At 46.8% G+C, this 25,567-nt stretch overlaps 1 protein-coding gene across 1 annotated transcript; it reads right to left on the bottom strand.

Annotated features, from left to right (window-relative positions):
• Positions 1-17,117: 17,117 nt before the first annotated feature.
• Positions 17,118-24,337, bottom strand: LOC119460371 (adult-specific rigid cuticular protein 15.7-like). Its single transcript, XM_049669229.1, has 4 exons — positions 24,323-24,337; positions 22,885-23,001; positions 21,465-21,813; positions 17,118-19,574 (listed from the first exon to the last, which is right to left on the bottom strand). The coding sequence occupies exons 1-3, from the start codon at positions 24,335-24,337 to the stop codon at positions 21,493-21,495; spliced, it is 453 nt and encodes a 150-aa protein (XP_049525186.1). The 3' UTR covers positions 17,118-19,574; positions 21,465-21,492.
• Between the last annotated feature and the right edge of the window lie 1,230 nt (positions 24,338-25,567).

Genomic DNA, 25,567 nt, shown 5'->3' on the forward strand with positions numbered 1-25,567 from the left:
CAAAAACTGGCAACAGGAAACGCGTCACCATACGTCACGCTATACTTTTGACACCGAACGTTAGCTGCCGCGAGCATCGAAAAAAAAAAAAAAAAGAAAGGAACTTAAGTTAACAGGCATTGATTTATTTTTAAAATTCTTTGCCGCGAAAGCTAAAAGGTTTTGCGTATAAATAAACTTAAGCTTTGCGACTTATTTTCCTTGCCTTACCTAGCCACAGGTCAATGACGCGCCAGATACATGTGTCATCCGCCAGACACTCCCCCTAAGCCAGCGAGGATGGCTGCGTGCGCGTTAAAAAAAAAAAATTATGGGGTTTTACGTGCCTAAACCACTTCTGATTATGAGGCACGCCGTAGTGGGGGACTCCGGAAATTTGGACCACCTGGGTTTTTTTAACGTGCACCTAAATCTAAGTACACGGGTGTTTTCGCATTTCGCCCCCATCGAAATGCGGCCGCCGTGGCCGGGATTCGATCCCGCGACCTCGTGCTCAGCAGCCCAACACCATAGCCACTGAGCAACCACGGCGGGTACTGCGTGCGCGTTTGAGTGCTTGCGCGCGGCGACCTGTCTGTCTCCTGCTTTTTCTTCTTTTTTTTTATGTAACCTGGTTTATTGGGCTCTTGGCGTATTCTTGCGTTGCTTCTGCACTGGGACAAGACACCACTGCACTATTGTCTACGGCAAGGTGAGAAATCTTGTTTCACAGTCTACGACGCAATTAGGCTTACGGCACGCGTGACCGAGACTTACGACGCAGTTAGCGAAAAACAGCTCGGCCATCCTGGCGCAGTTAATTTGTGTTAATGAATCGTGCTGAGACATGTTTCCGACGCTTCCTAGGGATTATGGCAACTTATTTTGGTTTTTGAGCCACACTGGCCGCATAGGGCGCAGTGTCGCAGTTAGCGAGAACTAACTCGGCCGTGGTGCTCAGTCTAGTGCATCTTGCTAGGAGAAGTTTGTGCCGCTTTCTCTGACGCCAGACATTACTGACAAGTAATTTCGTTCCTTTCTGGGGTACTTTTGAGGCGCGCTGTGACGCAGTTCGCGATAAGCAGCTCGGCCGTGGTGATAAAGTTAGTTTGGCGGTTAATGAATCTTAGAGGGACAAGTCTGTGGCGTTTTTTGTGGCTCCGCAACAACATATACCTTCTTTCGGTACTCACGCCTGTTGAAAATGCGATGGGCGATTGCCAAGAGTGATAACATGGGGTGCGCTGCTGGCGCCGGCAGAACGCGCGAAAGATAACGCCGAGGAGCATATCAGAAACTTGTAATTCGAAAATTACGTCTTCTAAAGGACTGGAAACGGGCTTTGCGCCCACGCATTTGTTTTGAGTGCGAGTAGAAGGCATTCTGCGAACGTCTAGCATGGTCCGGCTGGGAGTCTCTGTTGCAGCCGGCGTGCTAGCTTGCGTTCAAAATACGCGCGCCCAAAACCGAAACCAGAAGAGATTGATGCCGAACGCTTGACACGCTGCAGTCAATTCGACCGCTGGGCCCTATGGGAGTGTCCCCTCTTGTTGAATTTCTTTCTCTATGGTACCGCTATAAATCGCGGCCCAGACTTTTGCTTGCGCAACCGTGAACTACAGTACGATAAAAAAAAAAGTTTTTTTTTTTTAGCAGTTGCAGTAGAAAATCCAGTTACCGGTAATTAAAGGACAAACTTTTAAATGTTTCGCGCATATTACTCGCTAGTTGGAGACGTTGTCCACACAACGCTTTCCAGCGCTTGTTGAATCTAACAAAGGGCATACGTATCATTTATAAAAATGTCATTCTGGGATTTCACGGGCCAAAATTGTAATCTGACTATTCATTCTGGATTCATTTTGAACAGCTGGGGTTCTTTAACATGCATTCAATGCACGGCATACGGGAGTTTTTTCCCACCGGAATGCGGCCGCCACGGCTGGGATCGAAAGCGCCACCTCATATTCCATAGCCATTGGGCTGATACCCAAGATATTTATTGTAGCGCGCGAAGCTTAATGCAATGCCCACAGTATAGTAGTGTTTCTGATACGTTGGAGCGACGTTCCAATTGCGGAGAGTTTAGAAAACCTGTCACTAAATAACTCATTACATTAATTTTCACCTAAGTAGTATTTACTTGTTCTTTATACGAATGTCTTCTCTGGTGGCAGAGATACCTCAAGCGACGTTTTCGCGAGTGATAAGCGCTCATCAAGGGCGTATATACCGTCAAAAAAACCTACTGTGTTCGGTCAACATAGCTGTGACGACCGAATACTGTAGGTCCTACAATCGTATCTTGCACCATGCTTTTTAATCTTCTTTTTTTTTTTTTAGTTAAAGAGCTTGGCTAACATTAGCTGGGAAACACGGTACACCTGCGCTGAAGCATTCATCTCCCCTGTAGTGATTGCAACAGCCTCAAGTGAACCGAGCTATTTCCGGAATTTCACAGAAGGCCAGTCATCCGTCCCTTGGCAATTTTTGGCAATATATGGCCCTTGCGCCACTAAACACCGCATCCTCCTCCTCCACCTCCTCCTCCTACTCATCATCATCATCATCATCCGTCCCTGGCTCTGAAGCAAGTGACTGCCATTACTGTACCGCATACATATACATACAGACGGTTCAATCTCGCCTACCAGCACAGCAGCAGCTTTTGTGGCTTTAGCGAAGCAGGTCACAGTTAAATTCAAAGTGTAAATATTACTTAAAGCTATCCGCATATGCCGCTTTGAACTACGTCACCGATGAACCGGCACAGAAATGGGTCATATATTTTGCTTTAAAGCAGCTATTCACAGCCTCAAGTCTGCTTTACGTCACAGAACGTACTGTCACGGGCCAAGGTTCGGGGGTACCTTCAACAGCACCTGCTTGGAGCTCGAACCAGGTTGACCATCGGTGAGGGCCCGGCAGGGAAGCCGAAGCGACGTAAAAACAAGTAACACAAGTTTAATACATGGTTACGGGTGAGCGGTGTGCTCCAAAGAAAACATACAAGAAACGTTCAGCGTACGTCCACCCGCACGCTAGGGCAAAGCAAAAGTGTTCTCCACGTGGCTGCTGGCTGGCCATCCGGGCACTTTCTCCCTCTCTTCTCGCCTACTGCAGGCTAGGGCAATCCAAAGGTTAGCAGGAATGGTAGGCGATCGGAGCCGGGTGAACGTCCTCAGCGGGGGAGCAAGGTTTTGTCTCTGACCCTCGCGACTGACACGTCTATTCAGGTTGACGAGCGAGATCGTTAGGCACGCCGATCACCATGCGTTTGCACGTGGTCCGAGCATGGTCGCTCTGGGTGAATCGGAATTCACCACACGTGGTCCGGGCATCGCAGGCCTAAGGGAATCGTAACATTACGAAGAGATGGTATCGAACATTAGGGAAATACACCACCATGCTCTGGAAACAGGACACAGCATAATCTTTAAGTGGCTTTCGGCTCACTGTGGCATCGGCGGCAACGACTTTGCTGGCAAGGGTGACAGGTCTGCCCACGATGAAACCTAGACGCTTCCAATACATTTGGCGAGGACGGACAATACCAAGCAACTTTGTCTGATTGCTCAAAAAAAGTTTTCTGGAGTTTGCCAAGTGTCTTTATTTGCTGACTGCGTAAGTTTTACTCCTCGCTTTAGCTCTTGCTTTTCCTGCGGCCGAAGCGACATTGCTGTCCCAATTGTGTCTGGGAGTTGCGTTTCAGAACGCTCACTCCTACCATATGAGAATGGCCTATAGAGCGACGTACGACTACTGTGGGTGCGAGAAAACCATCGAGCACCTATTGTGTATCTCTCCTCTCTACAACGTCCAACTCCCTCTCTCTCTCTCTCTCTCTCTCCGGACAACTTTCAACCGACTAGACTCGAGACCGTTCTCTGAGTCAAAGATACATCCGTCGCTGGCACAAAAAGCGATTCGTTTACTAGTGGATTGAGAGACCTTGAGAGACCATTTAAAGTGTTCGTGCGCATCCTCCCACGTACATTCAGTGCTCATTCTTTTCCTTTTTTCTTCTTTATATTCCCCGTTTTTCTTACCCCCAGTGTAGGGTAGCAAATCGGACGCTGGTCTGGCTGACATCGCTGCTTTTCCACTCCTGGCTTTCTATTTCTCTCTTTTACGGCTGTCCTCTTCGTGGCCAGAAATAAGGGTGAACAAGCGTAGTTTTTATTCATGTGGAATAGTGTTTGGGCTTTGCGGAATTAAGGAACATTTAGCAAATATCGTACTTCACCTACTCACTTTTGCCTCTGCATGCACTTCAGCCATATTGTTCCTTACATTTTCGTTAAATTTTATCTCGGTGGTCATTATATTTCTCTCGGGACAGCGGGATAAATGCGGCGACGTTCGTAAAGCACAGTTATAACGCTCCACAGCACACTTAAATACATGATTCACTGCAAAAGACCTACTTAACCCACAAACGTAGGGCCTTGCCCACACGTCACCCAAAACCTGTCCTTATTTCCACGAAGTATAAACAAGCTGGCTTATTGAGTTCCCAGAGGATAGCGAGGAAACATGTTACGAACTTCTTTTAATGCTTAAGAACACAAAAGAAACAAGGGTTCAGAAATTATTCGCAAAGTACATAGTTAAGTCAAAAACATTAACCTTTCGCCAGACATCACACTTTCTATAGGCCAAACACAGTGAATAATAGCAATATAGCACTTCATAGCACCTGTCGAATGAGTTCTTTATATACGCTTTAATTTATCCCCGCACATTTACTTTCACAGGTATATTAACCATATGTAGCGAAGAGAGACGCTGCGCTGCTCCGAAAACTTTGTCGCTTTATTCGGAAAGTTACGATGCCCGTTACTGGACTGTCCCTCCGCACAGCCGGACCCACTAGCGTCTCTCTTCGCTACACATAGTAATCCCACCATGCATTTTCACTAAAGTGACCGCGGTGGCCCTTATAGTTCTTCTCGGACAGTGGCCTAACTTGAGCGTCCTATATCAAACACACATAAGCGCTCCATAAGCGCTCCAGAGAGCGTGAATACGTTTTTTGATTTAGGAATCGTAATGGCGCCCGCGCATTACGTTTTACCTACAGATCACTGCTCTTTATTTGTATAGTTCATCGATTGCATCAATCAAATGTTTTAGAAGCATCTCGTTACGCACGATAATAGGCAGATTACAAGTATTCAACATGTATTTGCTAAGAGAATAATTATTTCAGAAACGTTGAAATTTCCGCACACACCTCCCCCAACATGGCCCTGATTGATAGCGAATGTGAACTTGGTGTTAAATATAGATGTCGCATAGGGCAAGCTTGCGCAACTAATTATATCAAATGCGTTTTAGGGTGTTATCCAGTGCAGCCAACTGATAAAATAAAGTCGGAGTTTTTAACATGCTGTCCATGTTTATTCCTTGAAACTTTCGCGGGCTCTTACATATTCCGACATATTACAATTGCAAAGTGCACCTAAATAAAGGGCTTGCGAAAAGGTTTTTGCAGTATTCTGTTTATATTTGTGACGATCACAAATATAACAAGAACATTAAACGTTCTCCAGAAATCGCACCTAAAATGGCCACTTTTTCCACCGGATGTGAACGCCGTGTCACGTACAGTTCTCATAGGACTGGAAACATTGCGAGTATTACAGTATCCTGGTATCCATTTAAACGCTTTAACGTGAGTATTTCAGCTGAATTTTGCGCGCTTTTTGAATATTTCTTACAATAAAGATAGGCACAACGTATTTTTATCTATGGTCTAACGAGTGTACTGGGAAAACCAACTGCGCGCCTCGTGTTCTGCATAGAAATATAACGAAAGATAGCGGGAAACTTTGTACGCTGTTCAATAACGCCTGCGATAAAGCAGGGAATGATGGTTTGGTAATTTTCATTTAGCCCCTAATTAGCCCCACACTTCATAATTTGCCTGCACATCACCCTTCACATTATCCCCAAGTGCCTTAAATTTAATTTCGCTAAATTGTCCCTTTCTTTCAGGAGACTAATATTTGCGACTTGACTAAGCCATGTTTATAGCATGCAAAAAAAAAAAAGGCGCATTCTCTAGTTCATCAACACTGTAACAGGATATTAACCTCTAATTATACGATCTTTCGCGCGCCATCCATTAAAGCCGCTCTTCTTTCCTAAACGTGTCCTGCAGTATAGGTGACGATGCATGGATATTCAGGGTGTCTAAGCGAACACTATCAAAAATTTTTTTTTCAATTACCTGTGGCAGATAGCACAATTCTAGTGTATGAGCTGGTCTGCTCAAAGAGGCGGACATTACTTGCACAAGAAATTGAAATGCATAATCGACTCATTTACAAAAATTCGCTAATAAAGTTTTAACTAATTATCTTTTTGCAGATATTGCAATTTACAAATTGTAGTGGGTGAGACTGAAAGGCATATCCACTTGAAAAAAAAATTGTGTGGATGACACCATTCACGATATATGCGCCGTCAAGCTTGCGGTAAACATGCATTGTCATTCCACTTTGTCAACAAAAAGTCGTTTTATGCATTTAAGCGCAAAAATAACTGGAACGTCAATGCGCTTCTCCGCAAAGTTCGGGAATTAATATCTCGAAACTGGTGTCATCCTGAGAGTTCGTTGCAAGTGGATCCGCCTTGCGAACTTCCTGGTTAGAATTTATAAATTGCAATATATATGCCATGAGGTAAATAGTTAAAAACTTAATTAGTGAATGTTTATTAATTATCCGATTGTGCATTTCAATTTTTTTGTGGAACTAATGTCCTCTTCTTTGAGTAGGCCAGCTCATGGACTAGAATTGTGCTATTTGCGACAGGCAATTTTTAAAAGTATTTGAAAGCGTTCGCTGAAACACCCCGTATACACCAGTAAGTGGAGCTCACATGGCAAAGCCGCTTGCGGCGAAATAATTTGTTTAGAGCCAACGAAACCACTAATCTGGGTCCCATAATTTGTGAATTAACACCCCGAGTAAAATAATGATGCTGATATTTTCATATACAATACCTCTGTTTTTATTAAAAATACTGTTACGCTAAAGCTACGGAAGGACGGAAGAAGAGGAGGACGAAGTGCGCTTGTCTTTGTAGCGGCTCGGTGTCTGCGCAGCCCCCTTTCATCAATTCATCTTTTAAATAAACGTTCCCCATCGTAAAAGTTTTGGTGGAGGTGCGGGGTAAAATAACGGCGTCCCCGAACAACGACGACGAACCGCCCGCATAAACGCAATCCGTGGTGCTTCGCCGAAGTCGCCGAATTGCCGGTCTGCCACCAGAGATGGCTTCGGACGGCGACAACCCACCGACTTCTTCCAGCTCCCCATGGCAGCCCTACATCGAACCACGAACCTTCGCCGGAAAAGCCGGGGAAGACGAGGACGGATGGCTCAGCTTTTACCAACGCGCAAGTCGGTTCAATGGCTGGAATGCCACCGCCCAGCTTAACAACGTTGCCTTCTTCCTCAAGGGAACCGCGTCAGTGTGGTTTGAAAACCACGAAGAAAGCATAACGACGTGGGAACGCTTCGTAGATGAAATCAAGAAGTGCTTCGGAGATCTGGCAGCTAAAAAGAAGCGTGCAGAACAAACCCTAATGCGGCGAGCCCAAGTTCCCGGCGAAACATGCACGACGTACATCGAGGAAGCGCTGAAATTGTGCAAGGCCTCGGACCCTCAGATGACAGAAGAGGACAAAGTTGGTCATCTTCTAAAAGGGATCGCCGAGGACGTGTACCAGTTCCTGATCGGAAAGGACACTCTGGTCTCCGTCAGTGACGTCATTCGGCTCTGCCGCACGTTTGAAGCCTTGAGACCTCGGCGTATCACACCGAAGTTCGGCCGTCTGGCCAACGTAACTAACGTCGCCAGTGTTGACGTGGTCCCAGCTTCATCCGACCTTGCGTCAGTTATTCGGCAAGTGGTGCGCGAAGAGCTTGACCGACGTGAGGCGGCTTCCCTCTCGACTCCGCGGGTTCGAGAGCCCTTTGCTCACTGCGACTTCGGTGAGATGTCCATCACTGCCCTCTCCGCAGACACCTACAACTTCGCTCCTCGTTCAAGAGCGCCAAACCCTACTATGAACGTGCATCCCAGTTATCAGTTCCACTGCGGTTACTCACCCAGACCACCTGAAGTTTCTCAGGAGTGGGACGGCCATGCCAGTTATCCTACTTCTGACAATTTCAGTGCGTCCCGTGAGCGTCCCATCTGCTTCCAATGCGGTATTCGCGGACACGTCGCCAGATTTTGTCGTCATCGCCGTCGCACGCGTCACCACCGTCGTATGAGCGACCGCGCACTTTTTATCGGCATAGCAATCGTCACGGTGATGGGACACGCTGGCCTTCTGACTCCGATGGCAGGACAAACCACCAGGCGAATTACCGTAGCGACTCACCAGCTTCTGTGCGGAGCTTGACAGTCACCGCCTTCACACCAGCGCAGGTCTCCATCTCCGCGACGGCGTCTCACGTCACCGCCGCCGGGAAACAAGGCGCGACCAATGGAGGTGAGGTCGCCAGTCATCATCAGTTACACGCCCCTATGCCTCCGCCATGCAGTCACCATGTGTCATAACCAGATTCGTGTTTTAGTGAAAAATGTTGCTACGTTGGCCTTAGTGGACACAGGAGCGAGTGTCTCCGTTATCAGCCTGGATTTCAAAACCTGATTAGCCCTTAAAGTGATGTTTCTATGGGATAACGCTAATGCATTTCGTGCTGTGAGTGGAGAGTTGCTCCGACATATTGGAGTGAGCACGTGCCGCGAACCTTTATTTCTCTGATAACGTGTATCAAGCCGAATTTGCAGTGCTTGCTCAATCCACTCACAACGTAATTCTTGGCCTCGATTTCCTACAACAGTACGGTGCCACTGTTGACTGCGGTACTGGCGAGCTTTTCCTCTCTCCGCTTGCCGACGTAGAACCTGCTACCTGTTCATGCACTCTCGCCGTCATTGAAGATGCTGTGTTACCGGCACGTTCCTTATCCAGAGTTCGAGTTGCTGCTTGCGGTGTCGACGCCGATACATTTGATGCAATTGTTGAGCCTGTGCCTTCGATGGTTGTGAAGAAAAATGTGCTCGTACCTCGATGCGTCCTCTCTGTGGCCTGCGGAACAACTACATTGTGGGTGTCAAATTTAGCCTCCCAGTTAGTTGTGCTACCCAGGGGTATGCGACTTGCCTCTTTTGAAGTGGATACCAGCCTCCGCATAGGCGCTTTAACTGATTACACGTCACACGAATCCCGAGCACGGGGCTGGCTCCGGTGTCCCTGAAGACTCGTTGCCTTTTCTAAAAATGATAAACAAGTCACTGTCTTCAGAGAAGCGTCAAGCCCTTGTCAGCGTCCTTAGCAAGCATGCGTCATTATTTAATTTCGAGCAGAACGCTAGCAAAGTTCGCGTTCCAGCTACGCGGGTTCGCCACAGGATCGACACGGGTTCCGCGCATCCCATAAGCCAGAAGCCTTACCGCGTGTCCGCATCAGAGCGCAAGATCATCGCTGAACAGGTCGGCGACATGCTAGACAAGGGTATCATCCAAGAATCCTCTAGCCCATGGGCTGCGCCGGTCATCCTCTTGAAAAAGAAAGATGGGTCCTGGATGTTTTATGTCGACTACCGGTGTCTCAATTCTGTGACGAAAAAGGATGTGTATCCACTTCCCCGGATCGATGACGTTATCGACTGCCTTCATTCCGCGTCCTACTTTTCATCTGTGGACCTCCGATCAGGCTACTGGCAGATACCCATGCATTCAGCTGACAAAGAGAAAACTGCTTTTGTGACCCCAGACGGCTTCGAATTGAACGTCATGCCGTTTGGTTTATGCAACGCGCCTGTAACATTTGAAAGGTTTATGGACACGGTACGGCGCGGCCTGAAATGGGAGATTTGTTTGTGTTATCTTGTTGACGTCGTCATTTTTGGCCGCACTTTTGCAGAGCACAACGATAGACTGGACATTGTTTTGACGTGCCTTGAAAAAGCTGCCCTTACACTCAATTCAAAGAAATGTCACTTTGGCCAACGAGAGGCGATAGTACTTGGGCATGTAGTGGACAAGCACGGGATGCGACCAGACCCACAGAAGGCCGCTGCAGTTAGTGGCTTTAAACAACCGCAGTCACAACGCGAGCTGATGAGCTTCTTGGGTCTTTGCTCGTACTTTCGATGTTTTGCGCCCAACTTTGCCGATACTGCCTACCCTCTGACTTCATTGCTGCGCAAGGATAACCCTGTCATCTGGACAGCAGATTGCGATTCCTCGTTTCGTCAACTGAAGTTCCTGCTCTCTTCCGGACCCATACTTCGTCATTTTGACCCCTCTGCTACAACAGAATTGCACACCGACGCGAGTGGAATCGGCCTCGGCGCTGTCCTCGTGCAGCGCTTTGGTGACGCCGAGCATACGATTGCATACGCCAGTCGTTCGTTGAGCAAGGCCGAACAAAATTACACCGTCACTGAGCAAGAGTGCCTCGCTGTCGCCTCTACAGGCGCCGCTTCACGATCGTTACTGACCATCATTCACTATGTTGGTTGGTTGGTCTCCGCGACCCGTCTGGCCGCCTTGCTCGATGGGCGCTACGTTTACAAGAATTTGTCTTTGCAGTCCGTTACAACAGTGGCCGACATCATGCGGACGCCGATTGTTTTTCGAGGCTCCCTCTACCAACAAGTGAATGTGACGCTGACAATTTCGATGAGTTTCTGGCCGCCATCGACGATATTATTTTGCCCGACCTGTCCACCTTCCGGGAAGAGCAGCGTGACGACCGCAGCCTGGATGCCCTATTCGTAGCTTCTCAGCCAACAGGTAACAATGGCTTTGTCATCCAAGCAGAAAGCCGGCGGCGGCTGTGTTTTGCCAACCAGGGTCACCGCACAGGCGTCGCTGACGTCACGCTGTGACGTCGCCGGTGCGGTGTGACGTACCCCAGGAGAGGTCTATTGTTGAGGGCAAACCTTACCGCGAAGTTTTGTACCCTTTCTAGTAGCTTGAGTTTGATGACGACGATTGCCAGTGAACTCCGCTTCATCGGGAAACACTGCGTTCAAAAGCAACCTTTATCACTTATGTTTTTTGGTCCGTGACGTAACTTCACACATCTCGATTCAAAGATCCTGCGGCACGTGGTGGTACCCACGCGATCTAAACGCCTATGTTCGGGAGAGCTGGACCTGATTGGCAGATTGCGTTGACAAATTCAATGTTATGTCCAGTAAGCCGTATAGCATGTGCATGATTTTCTAGCTTATTTTATCTTTTTTCATGTTTACTGTTTTGAATAATCATTAAACTAATTTATATATCCAAATATCATATACTAATTGTGCTTGAAAAAAAAAGAACTGCTTATTTTTGGTAATATTGCGCACATTCAAAATGCGCCTTTAGCAGTACATCTATACAAGCTACAGCTTCAGGTGGACAAGACACGAAAGGGAGAGCGACAGACAAGGCCTGTGCTAGCACGCCTTATATTTTGTTAAGACGGCGTGAACGCTACCGGCATTTTGTGTAGAGGTGGAAAACACAGCTAGCCAGCCAGCAAGGATGATCGCAGCGGGAAGCGGCAGTAATCCCACGCAAAGCGAACGGAGATTCCTGTCGTCATCATCGTCATTCTATCCATATCCTTTTGCTCCCTTTCCCTTCGTTCCAACGCCACGTACCTGGCTAGAACACGCTGGTCCAGGCAGAGCTAAACAATTCATAAACAGGCCTTTCCTAAACAATTAAACATCTCCCTCTTGGCGGAACACGCCGGCGGTGATCCAAGATATCGCGCAGCACGAGTCCCCAAGCGGATAGCAGCTCGTGTAAAGTGAAACGCTATAAACCGAGAATCAGCACGGCTGGATTCTATAGCAAATTTTATGGCCCACAGTACTCGATGAAACCCAGGAGTTTGCGCTCAACCGATCAGCGCTCTGATACTAACCTTGACGGTTATAGGTGATGTTGCGGAGGATCGATGAAGGCGATTGCTCTTTAAATGAGTCTCTCCATGGCGAAGAGCATTCCTAGGCGTAACATAAGCAGCATAGCTACAGGTAAGTGGTCTCAAACGTTACCAAAAAAATCACATGTCACAGAACTGTCTATAAGCGCATTTTACAACCCGCGCCATCAAATGTTTCGCGCAGCTTCTTCGCCGCCGAAACTAAGTGGTTGCTTACAGTCTGCTAAAGCGGTTAGTAACGTGCGCAGCTTGGTATAACATCACAAAAGAAGCTATGTATACGGACCTAACCTGCAACCACGAGGAAGAACGATATTTCAATTCTATTCATTGCCGCGCTTCGGCAGTGGTACGAGCGGCGCTACGCTCATGTTATCACCTGGATCTGCCGCTCGTGAGCCGTGGATGATATAAAAGAAATAAAAACGAGCGATAGCAAACCGTGCATTATAGCAACCCTTATTTCTTTTTCTGCACCGCCTCTTCCTTCTCCGGAAGGGCTGGAAGAGTTGCAACGTGCTGGAGCATTGGCTTCGGGGAAGTCAATGCTTTCCCGAAGCCAAGTTTCTTTAATCGGCATAGAGCGTCCTTTATTCCAAACAAGCAATAGGTGATCACCGGCTCGATGCAGTCAGACAAGTACGTCGGCACTAAGGATCCAAACGATTGTGCCACTGCAGTTCTTTCTCTTCATGGTTACTAAAAAGGACCGGCCTATTGAAACGGTGCTTAGATGTGCATTGAGCCGACTGAACAGTGTATTTTCTCAGAAGTTCATTAAGCCAACTCATGCGACAACTTTAGTGCTGATTAAGTATTCCAACGTGGCAATACTTCGCGGATGTCTGTTGACCATGCTCACGCTCAATAGCGACTCTGAGAGTGGGGGGATTAGTGACGTTTACTAGCGGACTGTCCCCTGTGTTGTCTGCTAAGATGTGGGCGGGATCGTTCCAAGTTCATTCGTTCATTCGAGCTCTCAATGCGTGCACACGTAGATCATGGTACTCGGTAATTACCTTTCACATCTTTTTGAGCGCTAATTTTATAAATGTTAGTAATTTTAAGCCAGCTAATAATGTCATAGCTTTTATCGGACTTTCACAAAACCGCAATCGTGGGGGCCAGGGAGCGCACCAACGTAATCGTAACTCATTCGCAAAGCTATGCCGACAAAGTTCAATTATATATACCGTATTTTCTCGCATGTAACCCGCACCAAAAATTGAAAAAAATTGCTTAAAAAGTGGAGGTGCGGGTTATCTGCGAAGATTCGCGAAGGGAGGGGTTGGGGGTCGGCTTCACGGCAACGCGCGGCCTGCCGTGCAGAGTCCGCGTTGTCCGCATGCCTATCGACATCGACGTGTGTTAAGCCAATAAGTGTAGCATACTTGGCTATCACGGAAGCAGACGATCTGATAGCAAGCGCATCCTTCTTTCCCCTAACCACTTCGGCGCATGCGGCATCCTCTCGCAGGATGCTATGAAATAGAACTTAATGAAGAGACAAGCCAGTTTTTGCTGCCCAACCACTTTGTGTGTCGTTTTGCTTAGGCGCCAACGATACAATCAGAGGCCAACACAGGTTATAGCCAGATCCACATCCATAGTCTGGTTAGATGCTTTTCGCACGCTTCTCGCATGAGTCAGGTGCCGTTTCTTGGAAGTCCAGTTTGCACAGTTGGCCAGCCTTGTTTAGGTATCACGAGTGTGTCTCGGCGGCAGCCTTTTACAGTGAAAGAGAAACTGAAGATCGTAGCCGCTGCTGAAGAAATGGGTAATTACCTGCTGCTGCGAGATGGTTCCCAAGACGATTACGTCTTTGAGAGCGGCGATGAAGCCTCGGACGGCAGCAGTGAATCGGACGACAGCACTGACAACGTTGCGGCAGTCGTTTTGAAATAAATTTGTTTTGAAAACGAAATGATCACTGCGCGTAGTTGTAACTTCTTATAGTCCCCACTTTTTTTCGGATACGCGTGCGGGTTATACGCGAGGTTACTTTTTTCTTTTTCGTGGAGTTCAAAGTTAGGGGTGCGGGTTATATGCAAGGACGGGTTATACGCGCGAAAATACGGTACATTTCGCTCACAATTCCACTTATTTAGTGTTACATAATGAACTGCTAAAGTGATGATGCGAAAAATCTGAAAATGTCACTGACTAGCAGTTAATCTTAAGCAATCGTGGCGCGGAGTTTTATCATGGCCTGTAATAGTCAAGCATGATTTAGACCCGTTGTGACGGCTATGTGGCTATGGCGTTCTACTGCAGAGCACGAGGTCGCGGGTTCGATACCTGGCCGCGGCGGCCGCAATGAACAAACGCTCGTGTACTTAGATTTACCGGTGCGCTAACAAAACCTAAGTGGTCGAAATAAATCCGCCGTAGGTCCGATTCTCCAGCCCTTTACTCGTAGCAGCTAGCGTTACATAGACGCTGTGCGACGTTGTAGCGCCTTAGGAATCGCCGTAGCACATCAAAACACGCACGCACGCACGCACGCACGCACGCACGCACGCACGCACGCACGCACGCACACTGGTCGCAATTGCTCGCTTTACACAGACACGTTCGCCCGTTTTAGCCATGCTTCGCAGAAGCCCAAACGATGCCGCGTAGGTATAGCTAGCTGCAACATGCTTCGCATAAAATCGATTCCCTTTTCAGCCGTTGCCAGAACATTTATTTGCTATTGGAATGATAGCTTTCATGCAGCTGACCATTGCACAGGACTTATTATTCGACTGCGGCGGGGCATTCATAATTAGTTTGAATTATCTGAAGCTCGACATAAGGGCTGTGCACGAAATGTGCAATTAATGAAACATTCAGTTGCGTAAATTATCTTGTCATGGTGATTTACTCGCATAATCGCAGGATGATACCATAAGAAAATTCTTGCAACAGCGATATGCACCACAGAGCTTAGTCGGCATTGCGTGCTGTGTGAACATGAGTCACCGTATATTGCGGCTCTTGGACTCGCTTGTCGTTACCGGTGCTAGCGTTCGTAAGTCCCAAGTATGACGCGGCACAAGCAAAATTGCAAGACTCTCACGTCTCTAACCTGGCTTTCGTGTCCACGTTCCCTGGTACGGACGTGATCTCGGCGGTCAACTCAGCCGGGTCTTCCGTGTCTACACTTTCACTGCACTGTGTGAATCCGAGCCTCGTAAAACAAGCTATGATTAGGAGGGGATTCGCAAGCTTGTTTGTGCGTGGTCAACACGTTTGATGTGACCGAACCGTCGCTTCTAATATAACCGCTGGCCGGCGCCAAGTTCCTCTAATTCTTCAGTTCTGGCAACGGCTGAAAAGGGAATTAGAATTATCCAGTACTGGAAATTAGACGCTCGAAATACGATTTTTTTCCTTTAGCAGTACAGACGCCTTTTCGGTCATTTAGCACTGCCGAATGAAAAAAAAAAGTTGTATTTACCAATATCAAAACTAACAGAAGCATTGAAAGCGAATCTGAAGATTGTACTCATGTATTGAAAAATACAATTAAAAAAAAAACAGGATTTGCGTCCCACTACTGGCATTTAGTGAGACCCTGGGAACCGAGAAGGCTTGTTCAGCGGGACTATGCATACTCTCTCGCTCAAAACGACAGTCAAGTTGTCTCCGTCATTGAACTTTTTATTACTTGATAGATGCCCCTGTTCGCCTAGCGGCGTTCTATACTGATACTGCTGGAGCTCTCGATTAAAGGCTGCATTGGGGCGGAGCTAGAACACCAAAGCACATGTGTGCCGAGTCAGTGTGGATATTGCCTTATACGGTGACTATATAAGTGACGCGCTGCTTCAGGCGTACGATGCCCTTTATTATGCCCAGAGTTACTGTATTGGCTGCACGAACACTAATTACGCCGGGCCAATATCATTCTTTTTAGCTCCGGTCGGTATGTTGCTTGCCGGATGGCTGGTTTAAATGCAAGCATCAATGGGCATGAGCAGAGGTGTTCTTTCTGCTTTAGTATTTACAGTAGAGCGATATAGCACGGCTCACATCGAGCTCGTTCGTTATATGGTCCTGGTTTTACTGAAGCTGGAAAGAACCTTTTTAATTCTTTTTCTGTGAAGGGGCAGCCCTCGGGAAAACACAATGAAATACGGGAACTTTCTCTTTTCACTTGCCACATCCTCTGTTATAGAAGCGCATAGGCGATTCAGGAGCATGCAGGAACATGGTGGAGTAAATATAGGTTTTGCTGTGTGCTGGTCACTTGTCTTTTACTGTTAATGAGATATTGAACAAACTTTTCTTCATTAAAATAGAGCTCTGGGTGGAGCTACCGTCACATGTCTTGTACTGGTTATGTGATAATGAACAGACTCGTTGTCTTCATTAAATAAAGCTCTGGGTGGAGCAAAAACTAAGGTGTTCTAGCAGTTCAAAACGTTCTCTGAAAACTTTGAAGGTAGTTGAAAAACTATAGAATGTGCGAACTGATTGCGTTCCTTTTTTTTTAATGTTCTCTTGTTTTCTTATCCTTTCTACCCTTACTCCATCCCCCTGTGCAGAGTAGCCAACTGGACACTTAATCTGGTTAACCTTTCTGCCCTTTCACCTTTTGTTCTTCCTCCTCCTCCCGAGGAAAATTGTACTTGAAACCGTCACATAAAGCCAAAGCCCTTATATAGGTTTTGTTCTCTCTTTTTCAAACATTTTTAAAAATTTTACTTTGTTATAAGTTTTGTTAACATTGGACACCTTCTGTCTATTACATTATTAACTATTATTAATGACACCTTTATGTCTACTACAAGAGGAACTACTTTATTACGGATTATATGCCGTAATTCAGCGGTTATCATGACCATTCTATTTTTGCATGCAGATCTGCCCGTCAGTACTGTATGCGCTGAATGTATGAACGCGATGTATTTTTATAAGGGGGGCGGGGGGCATTTTCTATCTCCTCCTCATGGCACTCATAAAGTATAAAAATGGGTTAGTTGGCCTTTGGACATGATGATCGCTCTAAATAAATTAATGGTGGTGGAAAGACTAGGTGCGCTGACCTAGCGTAATGGACGTTCTCTATGTGTCTGTGCGCTACCCCAGGTCACGCACGTAATTTCATACAGAGCTTCTTTGGCGGGCCAGGCGAGCACAACTGTCGAGGCATAGTGAACTTCAGGCATAAGGCAAACAAGTAGCATTTCTTTTATTTTCGCTGAACCAAACGCACACTTTGTACAGAGGATAGAGGAAATATTAAATACCAAATCACAGACCAGATGACGCACACGAGTGCCGGAAACTATATAACTTTCGCGTGCCTATGGGGTTAGTGCAACGCTGAGCGCTCGCTCATTTGCCACAGAACACACACACACAGACGCACGCACAGCACAAGGACGGCCACAACATACAGTTTAATGGAAGCAACGTGGCATTCACCATGCACCACGACAACACGTTGGCACTGCGAGCAACGCCCGCTCGCAGATAGGAAGGAGCGTCAAATCGACGCAGCACGTGAACGGAGAATGAAACCCAGGAAAATACAGAGCGCGCGAGTCACAAAGGAGCGTATGTACACAAAACTCGCTTAAACGAGACCTCGAAGCGAAGCGAAGCAATGCCGAATTTCGTGGGCATGCACAGTTTATATCGCGGTGCTTGCAATCACGAGGAGATTGAAGCCAAAAATAACGGGCATTTTCAATTTCCAGGGAGTTAATCCGACCGAAAACGTGAGTTTTCTAGGCTGCAGACGCGAGGCGCTAGTAGAGCGGAACAATACTTATACGGAGCATGCGTCGTGCGGGCGGGTAATTGCAGGAAGCGGTCGTTGGAGCAAAATCAAAACAATGTCGTCGCACTTGCGACTAAAACGAGGGCATGCTTTCTTATTGATTCGTACGTTGTTCGCCAATGGTACTCAGACTAAGAGAAAATTAGTCGCGCTAAGGGATTAAGTCCGCCGAAAACACACGTGTCAAAACGGTGCAAGCCGAGAGCAGCGGTATCAGAAGCAGCACGAAGCAAGAAAAAAAAAAAAAAAAAAGGCACCAAAGCTGTGTTGAAAGTCTTGCTTCGCGGGAAAGAGTTAGGTATTTGGTTACTTCCAGCCAGCACACAGGCAAAGGCATTAAAGAAATACTACAAATAGAAGCAAAGACAGCAGGGAATTGTCTGTACACTTATATATATATTGCACGGGGGAAGTTTACAAGTTGTAGTTAACACAACGTGGATAGTTGTCTGTACACTTATGCACAATGAACATGAAAATTTTACAAAGAGAACAGTACAATGCAGAGAGCTGTCTGTACACGTATACACAATGAAAGTCGACGTTGTTAAAGCCGGTGATTTCGTCATTAGGATGGGGACGTCGCTGCCGGCTCAACGAAGTTTTCTTTTCTTTTTCTTTTCTTAAACAAACCACTGCAGCTTAACGATTGAATTGACCAGCTAAGCTGCACGACCCTTTCTTCATCGACCACACCCTGTCCTCACTGTAGAGCCAAGCGACTGTGTGAACGATTGGCCGTAGTGTCGCATAGAGTGCTAAAAATCTTGACATTGCATCAAGCAAAAAGAACAGAGACGGGCTGTCACGGCAATACATTTCCTTTTCTGCTAATTGGTGAAAAATGTGGGAAATTTTGTGTTGATAGAACATTACAAAAGTGAAACAGGCATGCGTCGCTTCCACGTCTGTCAGCACACTATTTAAACAAAAACATAACAAAACAATAGAAGTTCACGTGAAGTAATTTCAAGTTCGCTTTTCTCTTGCAGACAAAGTAAGCAAATAAATATAAAAGAGGCTGTCTTGAAGAAGGAACTTTTCTCAAGAATTCCGTTTTTCCATTCCCCCTTTCCCTTACCCCCAGTGTAGGGTAGCAAACCAGATGCTCGTCCGGTTGCCCTCCCCTGCCTTTCCTCTCCTTGCTTTCTCTCTTTTTGTGAGCACGCTATGTTCGGATTCATTCCGGGTCATACTTTTTGTAGGAACCCATGGCCGTAAATTTCCAGCATGTTATTTTCTTCCCGAATACTTACGAAAAGGTGAATATTGAAAATAATTCGAAGTTTGGGAGCCCGTTCATGGGAAACTTGCCTGCATGCGCCGGCAGGAATCATAAAGGTGCTTCTCAACATACCACAGCTTCCGATTAGTACCGGTTAAATCTGCGTGGACGGGATGTTATTGCTTAATTGAGTGTTGCTTTATCGCATGTAATCCTTTCACGACGCATGCCGCAACAATCAATTTGACAACGACGACACTACGGCGGGCCAAAGTATTTTTGTTCTTCTAGCATCAGCAATGTAAAAAAAAAAAAAAAAAAAAAAACGTAAAGGAAAGAAGAGGTGATCTTCTTGCGTATTTACGACTCTTGGCAATATCAAACGAATGCAAGTGCCTAAATCGCTCAGGTAGAAATAAAAAAAATAACAGGCAAAAATACAGACACGCCCGACATGTTTGGACGGGAGCTCTGAATTGAAGATTCGCCGGCGGGGGCTGCGCTCGTCGTCGCCACGCACTCTCCCTGTTTGCCTGCATGTGTTGCCTCTGGAGGTTGCACTTCGTTCACTCCAGGCGCTTGGGCTTTTGTCTGTACTGCAAACGCTTTCTGAAAGAGAACTGAGACAACATTAACGGCGTCACATTTCACAGCGCTGCTTCTCTCAAGGTACGCATCATCTGCAACGATAAAGTGTGCGACTGTGATCCTCTTTAGACAGCCGTATACGTGAATGAAGATTGATTTATTCAATCATAACAGATTAGTTAACTGACGCAATTTGCTCTGCTTTTCTTTTTTAAATGCGGCAGATAATGCGAAAATTATCATTTTGGGAGCCATGCGACGTTAAGGTTAACATCATATGAAGCAATACTCATTCGAAAACGTTGCATTATTTCGGCTACCCGCCTTTTATTTCCGGCACGTGAAATAAAGCGCGGGTGAAAATTAAAGTGAACGTGACAGTGACCGCTCGCAAGAGTTGCTGTCATGGTTGTAGCTACACGTATTTTTGTGCGCAGTGGCACCAGCCACTAACCATTATTTTTGAGTGCGCAGTTACATGCCGCGGGCCATATGAACATTGTGTTTTGTTCAAGGGCCTATCACTGAATATTATCATTTACCGTAACATATTACAGTCATACAGTCAGGAATTATGCTACTAAGTGTTCATCTTTAGGCCTGTAAAGCTTCAAGGTCTAGAGCGTCATGTAATAATGTACGGATAAATGGCTAATTATCATTATAATTGTCATAATGTAACTGCAGCGGCATGGTGCTTTTGCCTTTCTGCAGTGCGCCTTATTATTTCTATAGCTTGGCCTTGGCCACTATGCACCCGAGCGTTCACTCATCCCACAAGGTCCCAACACCTATAATCTAAAACACAGCTCTGCGTAACATGGGTAATGGTATATCTTGTACAAGATTGCATGGTGTTGCCCATACTAAAATTTTGAAAGTAACTACAGAAAACAAAACAAGCTGTTCTTTTTCTATTGCGAGGCTTCATGCCCCGTTTAGAATTGCGATTAGTACACTTAAGGACACTTACGAGGCACTGGTAAGACGGGGATAGGGGTCACCCGTGCAACAATCACTGCATGATCTTTGTGCTGTGTTTCTTACTGGAGAGATTGGACGGTGTGATGAATACACCGCTTCTAACACCGTATGGTGACTGGAAACAAACCGGCGTTATGCTGGAAATGGAAGTCGAGGGTACTCGCGAGACATATAGAAGTGCTGGACCTCCAAACAAGGGTCTGTGAAAGTTCCAAGAGTAGTTTTTAGTATTTTGAAGCAAAATAGGCAAAGCCGACTGAAATTATGCGAGTCATATACTCCTATTGTTTCTTTTACAATGTGCACACAATTCGACAGAAGCAGAGAGGCCACACCTCGTGTGGCCGCACTTGACTACAGGTAGTTTACAAGTCCTCGTACTGCAATCCCAGCGTTCTAAAGCAGTGGACACTCAGAAGACTTCTCCTTCCTTGCCGAGACGGTTGGTACTCGATCGCAGGAGCCTCGGGATGAATACACAGCGCATTTTGTTCTTAAATGCTCTTTGCCATTTGACGCCGCCTCTGCTAATAATATGTCGATAAATCACGATTGTCGGTCACCTCCTCTTACAAACAGTTCTAGCATAAGAATATTTTTTTTTGCGAATGCAGGCCCCGATCGCACGGCTCTGCAATTGCAGCTCTGATCACGTGCGCAGTGGACTGCAAACTTTCGACGTGGCATGCGCATAGTTTATTCGTTATATTGTTGAAACAGTGACATAAGACCAATAGAACAGAGTTATTTATAATAGTGGCCGTCATACGATGTCCTACTTTCGAGCTTCTTTGCTTTTTTTTTTCTCTCTATCTTTTTCTTTTTTGAACTGCATGCGGAATGCAGGCGCGGAACTCGGACTTTGTTACTTCTGTTACACGCGCTACACGATGGCCATGGCTATCAGGCACCAGTCACGACGCCGTGGTGTTGCTTACTTGTCGTGGCCTCCGGGTAACCGGTGGTCTAGCCGTGGTATCCGCCGTAGCCGCCGTAACCGCCGTGGCCGTAGCCGGAGATGCCGTACGCGGGCACGTGCTTTCCATTGGCCGAGTGGTAGGGCGCGGCCGCCGGCAGGCTCGTCTTGGTACCGGGCTCGTTTGTCTTGACCATGGCACGGAAGCCCCACTTGTCGGCCACGTAGTGCACCTGCCGGTGGCGGCCGTCGATGTTGCCCAGGTAGTAGGAGCCCACCACTGGTCCGTGCTTGGAGCCGGTCTCGTGACGGCCGTGGATGCTGCCGTAGCCGTCCACAACGTCGTAACCGAACGAGTATTCGCCGTAGTCCTAGCAAGGGACAAAATAATCACGTAAATTACATCAATAAAAGTTTGGCTACATTTTTTTCGCCATCTTTGAAGCCCGCAACAGCGCCCATGCCATGGTATTCACTCAAAGTCATTCGAACAACCCTACTTAAAGGCGATCTGGGCAAGAATAATGTACCGATTTTATTCCAACGCTATTCTTCTCCGCGTTCTGTCAGTTGTCCGAGCAGTGCTCCGTCTTCGTTGTCACTGGGAGTGGTCGGTCGTGAACAGAGGATGGGTATAAAAGCAGAACAATCGAGAGAAAGGAATCGTTGCATCATGCCAGCCCCGATATATGGCTTATGTGGCTCCACTGATTATAGTAGAACGTGCGTAATCGCCACGCCACAGGACATATGAGAGCTGAACAACCATTTTGCCGCTCAGACTGAGGAAGTGTCAGGCAGCCTCCTCACTCGCCGCCATCAATATCATTGCAAACTTCTTAGACCGTAATAAGCGTCACGCTGTTAGCACTATCGTATTCTTAGCAAGTAGCTTGGAAAACGTACCGTTGTCTAGCATACCGATAGCCAAAGCAAAAATATGTGAGGAAAGTAAAGTTAAACGAACGCTTCATGGACGTTTTGTCATTAATGACAATTAGTTCTTTCCGTACAAATCAAATCTAAATAAGAATTGAATTACACTGTACATTAAGTTTTGTATAGAAAGGATGTGAGAAGTTCTGCTAGTGAAATTTTCTTGTTTTGCTAGTACTACGCAACTAGGAGTTGCAGCCGCCACCTCAAAGCGCAAACGCAGTCGCTAATGGATCTTATTAAAAAAAAATCACCATCATCATCATCAAGAAGAAGAAAACAGCACCAGAGGAAGATAGCAGATTCATATCTGTGAATTCAATACCGCACTATATATGCATTCTGAGATCTGACATTTGGTACAAAACTTAACGGAACGGCCACAAGGCAAGAAGTTTATGCCACCTTGCATCGATCCTTCTTCACTGCTTCCACAACTAGTCCGTTGCTTTCACTGCACGCACTCGGTGTAAAAAAATTAAAAAAAAGGAAATTACGAAACTTACGTTCTGCTTCCTGTAGGTGTTGCTGTGACCTCCGTGATGCCCGTGGTAACCGGCATTTGCCAGGGCCAGGAGTGCAAAAAAGACAGCAGCCTGCAGAGGAGACCAGGAATGGGATGGCTAGCGGGCACGATCTTGTGTCACAACAACCGAATTTATGACTTGTGCGCAGAAGATTAGCTGAGTGAAGCTAAGCTGCGAGGCAGCAACGCGTGTGTGCGTGTTATAATTCATCAGATAGGCCATACCGGGCGCATATTAGGCGAGTTTTCACAGTTCCATCAGAACGAGCTAATAGGAAAAAGTGCTTTAAGGAATAAGTTGGCATGAATCACTTGTCATTGCGCTTCATGTCAAATACGAACGTCGGAAAAATATGGGTCCATTATTTACAAAAAAAAAAAAAAAAAACGTATGGGGCCAAATTCACAAAGCTTTTCGTTCGTAGGTGCTCCTTGCCATTGGCTGCCGCCATCGACAATCGTATGTCCAGCATCAGGATTGGCTGAAATGTTCTATTACGAGCAATTCTAGCGCAGACGGGATTTCTTTTGTAAGTGCTTTCCAAGGCTGACCAAGGGCCTGGCGACAGTGCCGTTACCACGCCTATAGTTATCTTGAGTATCGGGTGCCCGAACGCCAGGCAATCAGGAAACCATCTGACACGAAAAAAAAAATTGCGAAGATAAGCCCATTTTTTAAAATTTATACTGGTTCACAAGGCAACGCACAAAACAAAATTTAATATGCCAATATCGAAAACAAGTTATTTAGACGTTAAAGCTTCCCTTCGGCTATCATATGTATGCAGCAGTGACAGCGGATGCCCATGTTATAGAGTTTTTCTTCGTTGTTTTTTGTCATTGATGCATAGCGCAATTTTCGAAGTTATTGGGCTTGTACAATATTTAATTATTTTCTTTTCTATGATATATATTCTCGTTTCATTGTCTCAAGAGCTGCTTTCTCAAACAAACTTACAAACGTTAGTCCAAAGCACCATTTAAAGCGACATTTTCTTGACTTTCCTGCGTTGTCGCGGCAAGTCAGGCTCATCCACTAGCAGGACGGGAGGAGCAGCGGAAAATAAGGATTGGACCCTCGGCGCAGGCAGTTTTCCGAAGCGTTAAATTATCAGGCTGCTTGGATCAACAACCTAATAATTTTTCACCAGGTTCACAAAGCATCCGTTCAGTGGCCGTCGAAGAGTGGGTGGAGAATACACGCGGATCTACAGGCAAATGTAAAAAAAAAAAGCAATGTCGCAAACTCGGCAGAATTCCCGCGTTGCCATATCCAGGGGGCGTACCGAGGTGCGCGAACACGGACCGCGCGGCGACAGCGAACCGATGCCCGCTCCGGCACCGGTTGACTGTTGGCCGCGCAGCGTGGAGCAGCAACCGCTGGCAGCGCGTGCCCTTGAGGCGGCGACACTACTCACGGGTGCGAGCATCATGGTCGTCGTCTCTCCTTCGGTGTGCGCACTGATCGAGCGAAGTGATGCGAGCGCGCGTCGGCGGTGCACTGCTTGGTGGGGAGTGACCCTGCCGCAGCGGGCTGCTTTATACGGCCATTTCCGGGCGGTGCTGCGCCCACCTACTTTCGCCGCGGAACGGGCCAATCCGGCAGCGCAGAAAAAAAGTATCTAGGCTAGCGGAGGTTATTAAAAGGGAGTCCCCTTGTAATCCCCCGGCCTTTGTTGCGGCGCATTAAACTCTTTCTTCAAACGGTTCTCACCATTGCGCCCCGCTTTCCCACGTGGCTTTCCTTTTCGCCTAAACTCGAGCGCGCCTCCTCTCAGATTGGCCGGAGATGAGGCGCGCATTACCTGTTATACGCAGAACCGGGGAAAAAAGAGGGAGAGAGTGAGAAAAAATAGTAATAATGAAGAAACGCGGGGCCGACGCACTGCGTTGTTCCGCTTCCGACGGTAAACATGCATTCCGACGACACGCATTCATGAAGGCAATTGCTCCGCGGTGGCCGTTTTGTCGTCGCTATCAACAAAGCACGGCTCCACTAGACGGCTCTCCACGGGCCACTGCGATGTAGGAGGAAACATGGAACGAACATCGTTGTGTGGTCACCGATTTACTTGTGCAACGAAGATAGCTACAGCTCAGGGCTCTGTGACGGTAGCGCTTGCGCTCACATAATTAGTGGCACTTTGTATATATATATATATATATATATATATATATATATAATACGATAATAAAAAAAGACAAAGGGGTCGATTTTGATAATCATGACCATATAAAGCCAACAGACAATGAAGCCAAGGAAAACATCGGGGAAATTAGCTGTGGTAAAAATTGAAATGTAGAAAATAATTAAGAAAATGGAAATGAAATTGGGCGAAAAGATAACTCGTCGCCGGTGAAAGCCGAACCCACAACCTCCGCATTACGCCTGCGTTGTACTACCAATTGGGCTACGGCGATGGCTATCAATCCGTCCACTAACTTGGGTTTTTATGTTTACTAGGTCTAGCCCTGGGAGTGAACCACAGCTAATTTCCCCGATGCTTTCCTTGGCTGCATTGTCGGTTGGCTTCATATGGTCATGATGAAAAAAATCGAACCCCTCGGTTTACCTTATTCTCGCGTTCATTCATAGCTAGGGTCTCAAATCTGGCAGCATTGATGTCCTAGCTTGCGAGAGCTTTTGAGCCACCTGCCTGCTC

The sequence above is a fragment of the Dermacentor silvarum genome, chromosome 1 (assembly GCF_013339745.2).
Source record: "Dermacentor silvarum isolate Dsil-2018 chromosome 1, BIME_Dsil_1.4, whole genome shotgun sequence".
In the NCBI taxonomy this organism is placed as follows: Eukaryota; Metazoa; Arthropoda; class Arachnida; order Ixodida; family Ixodidae; genus Dermacentor; species Dermacentor silvarum.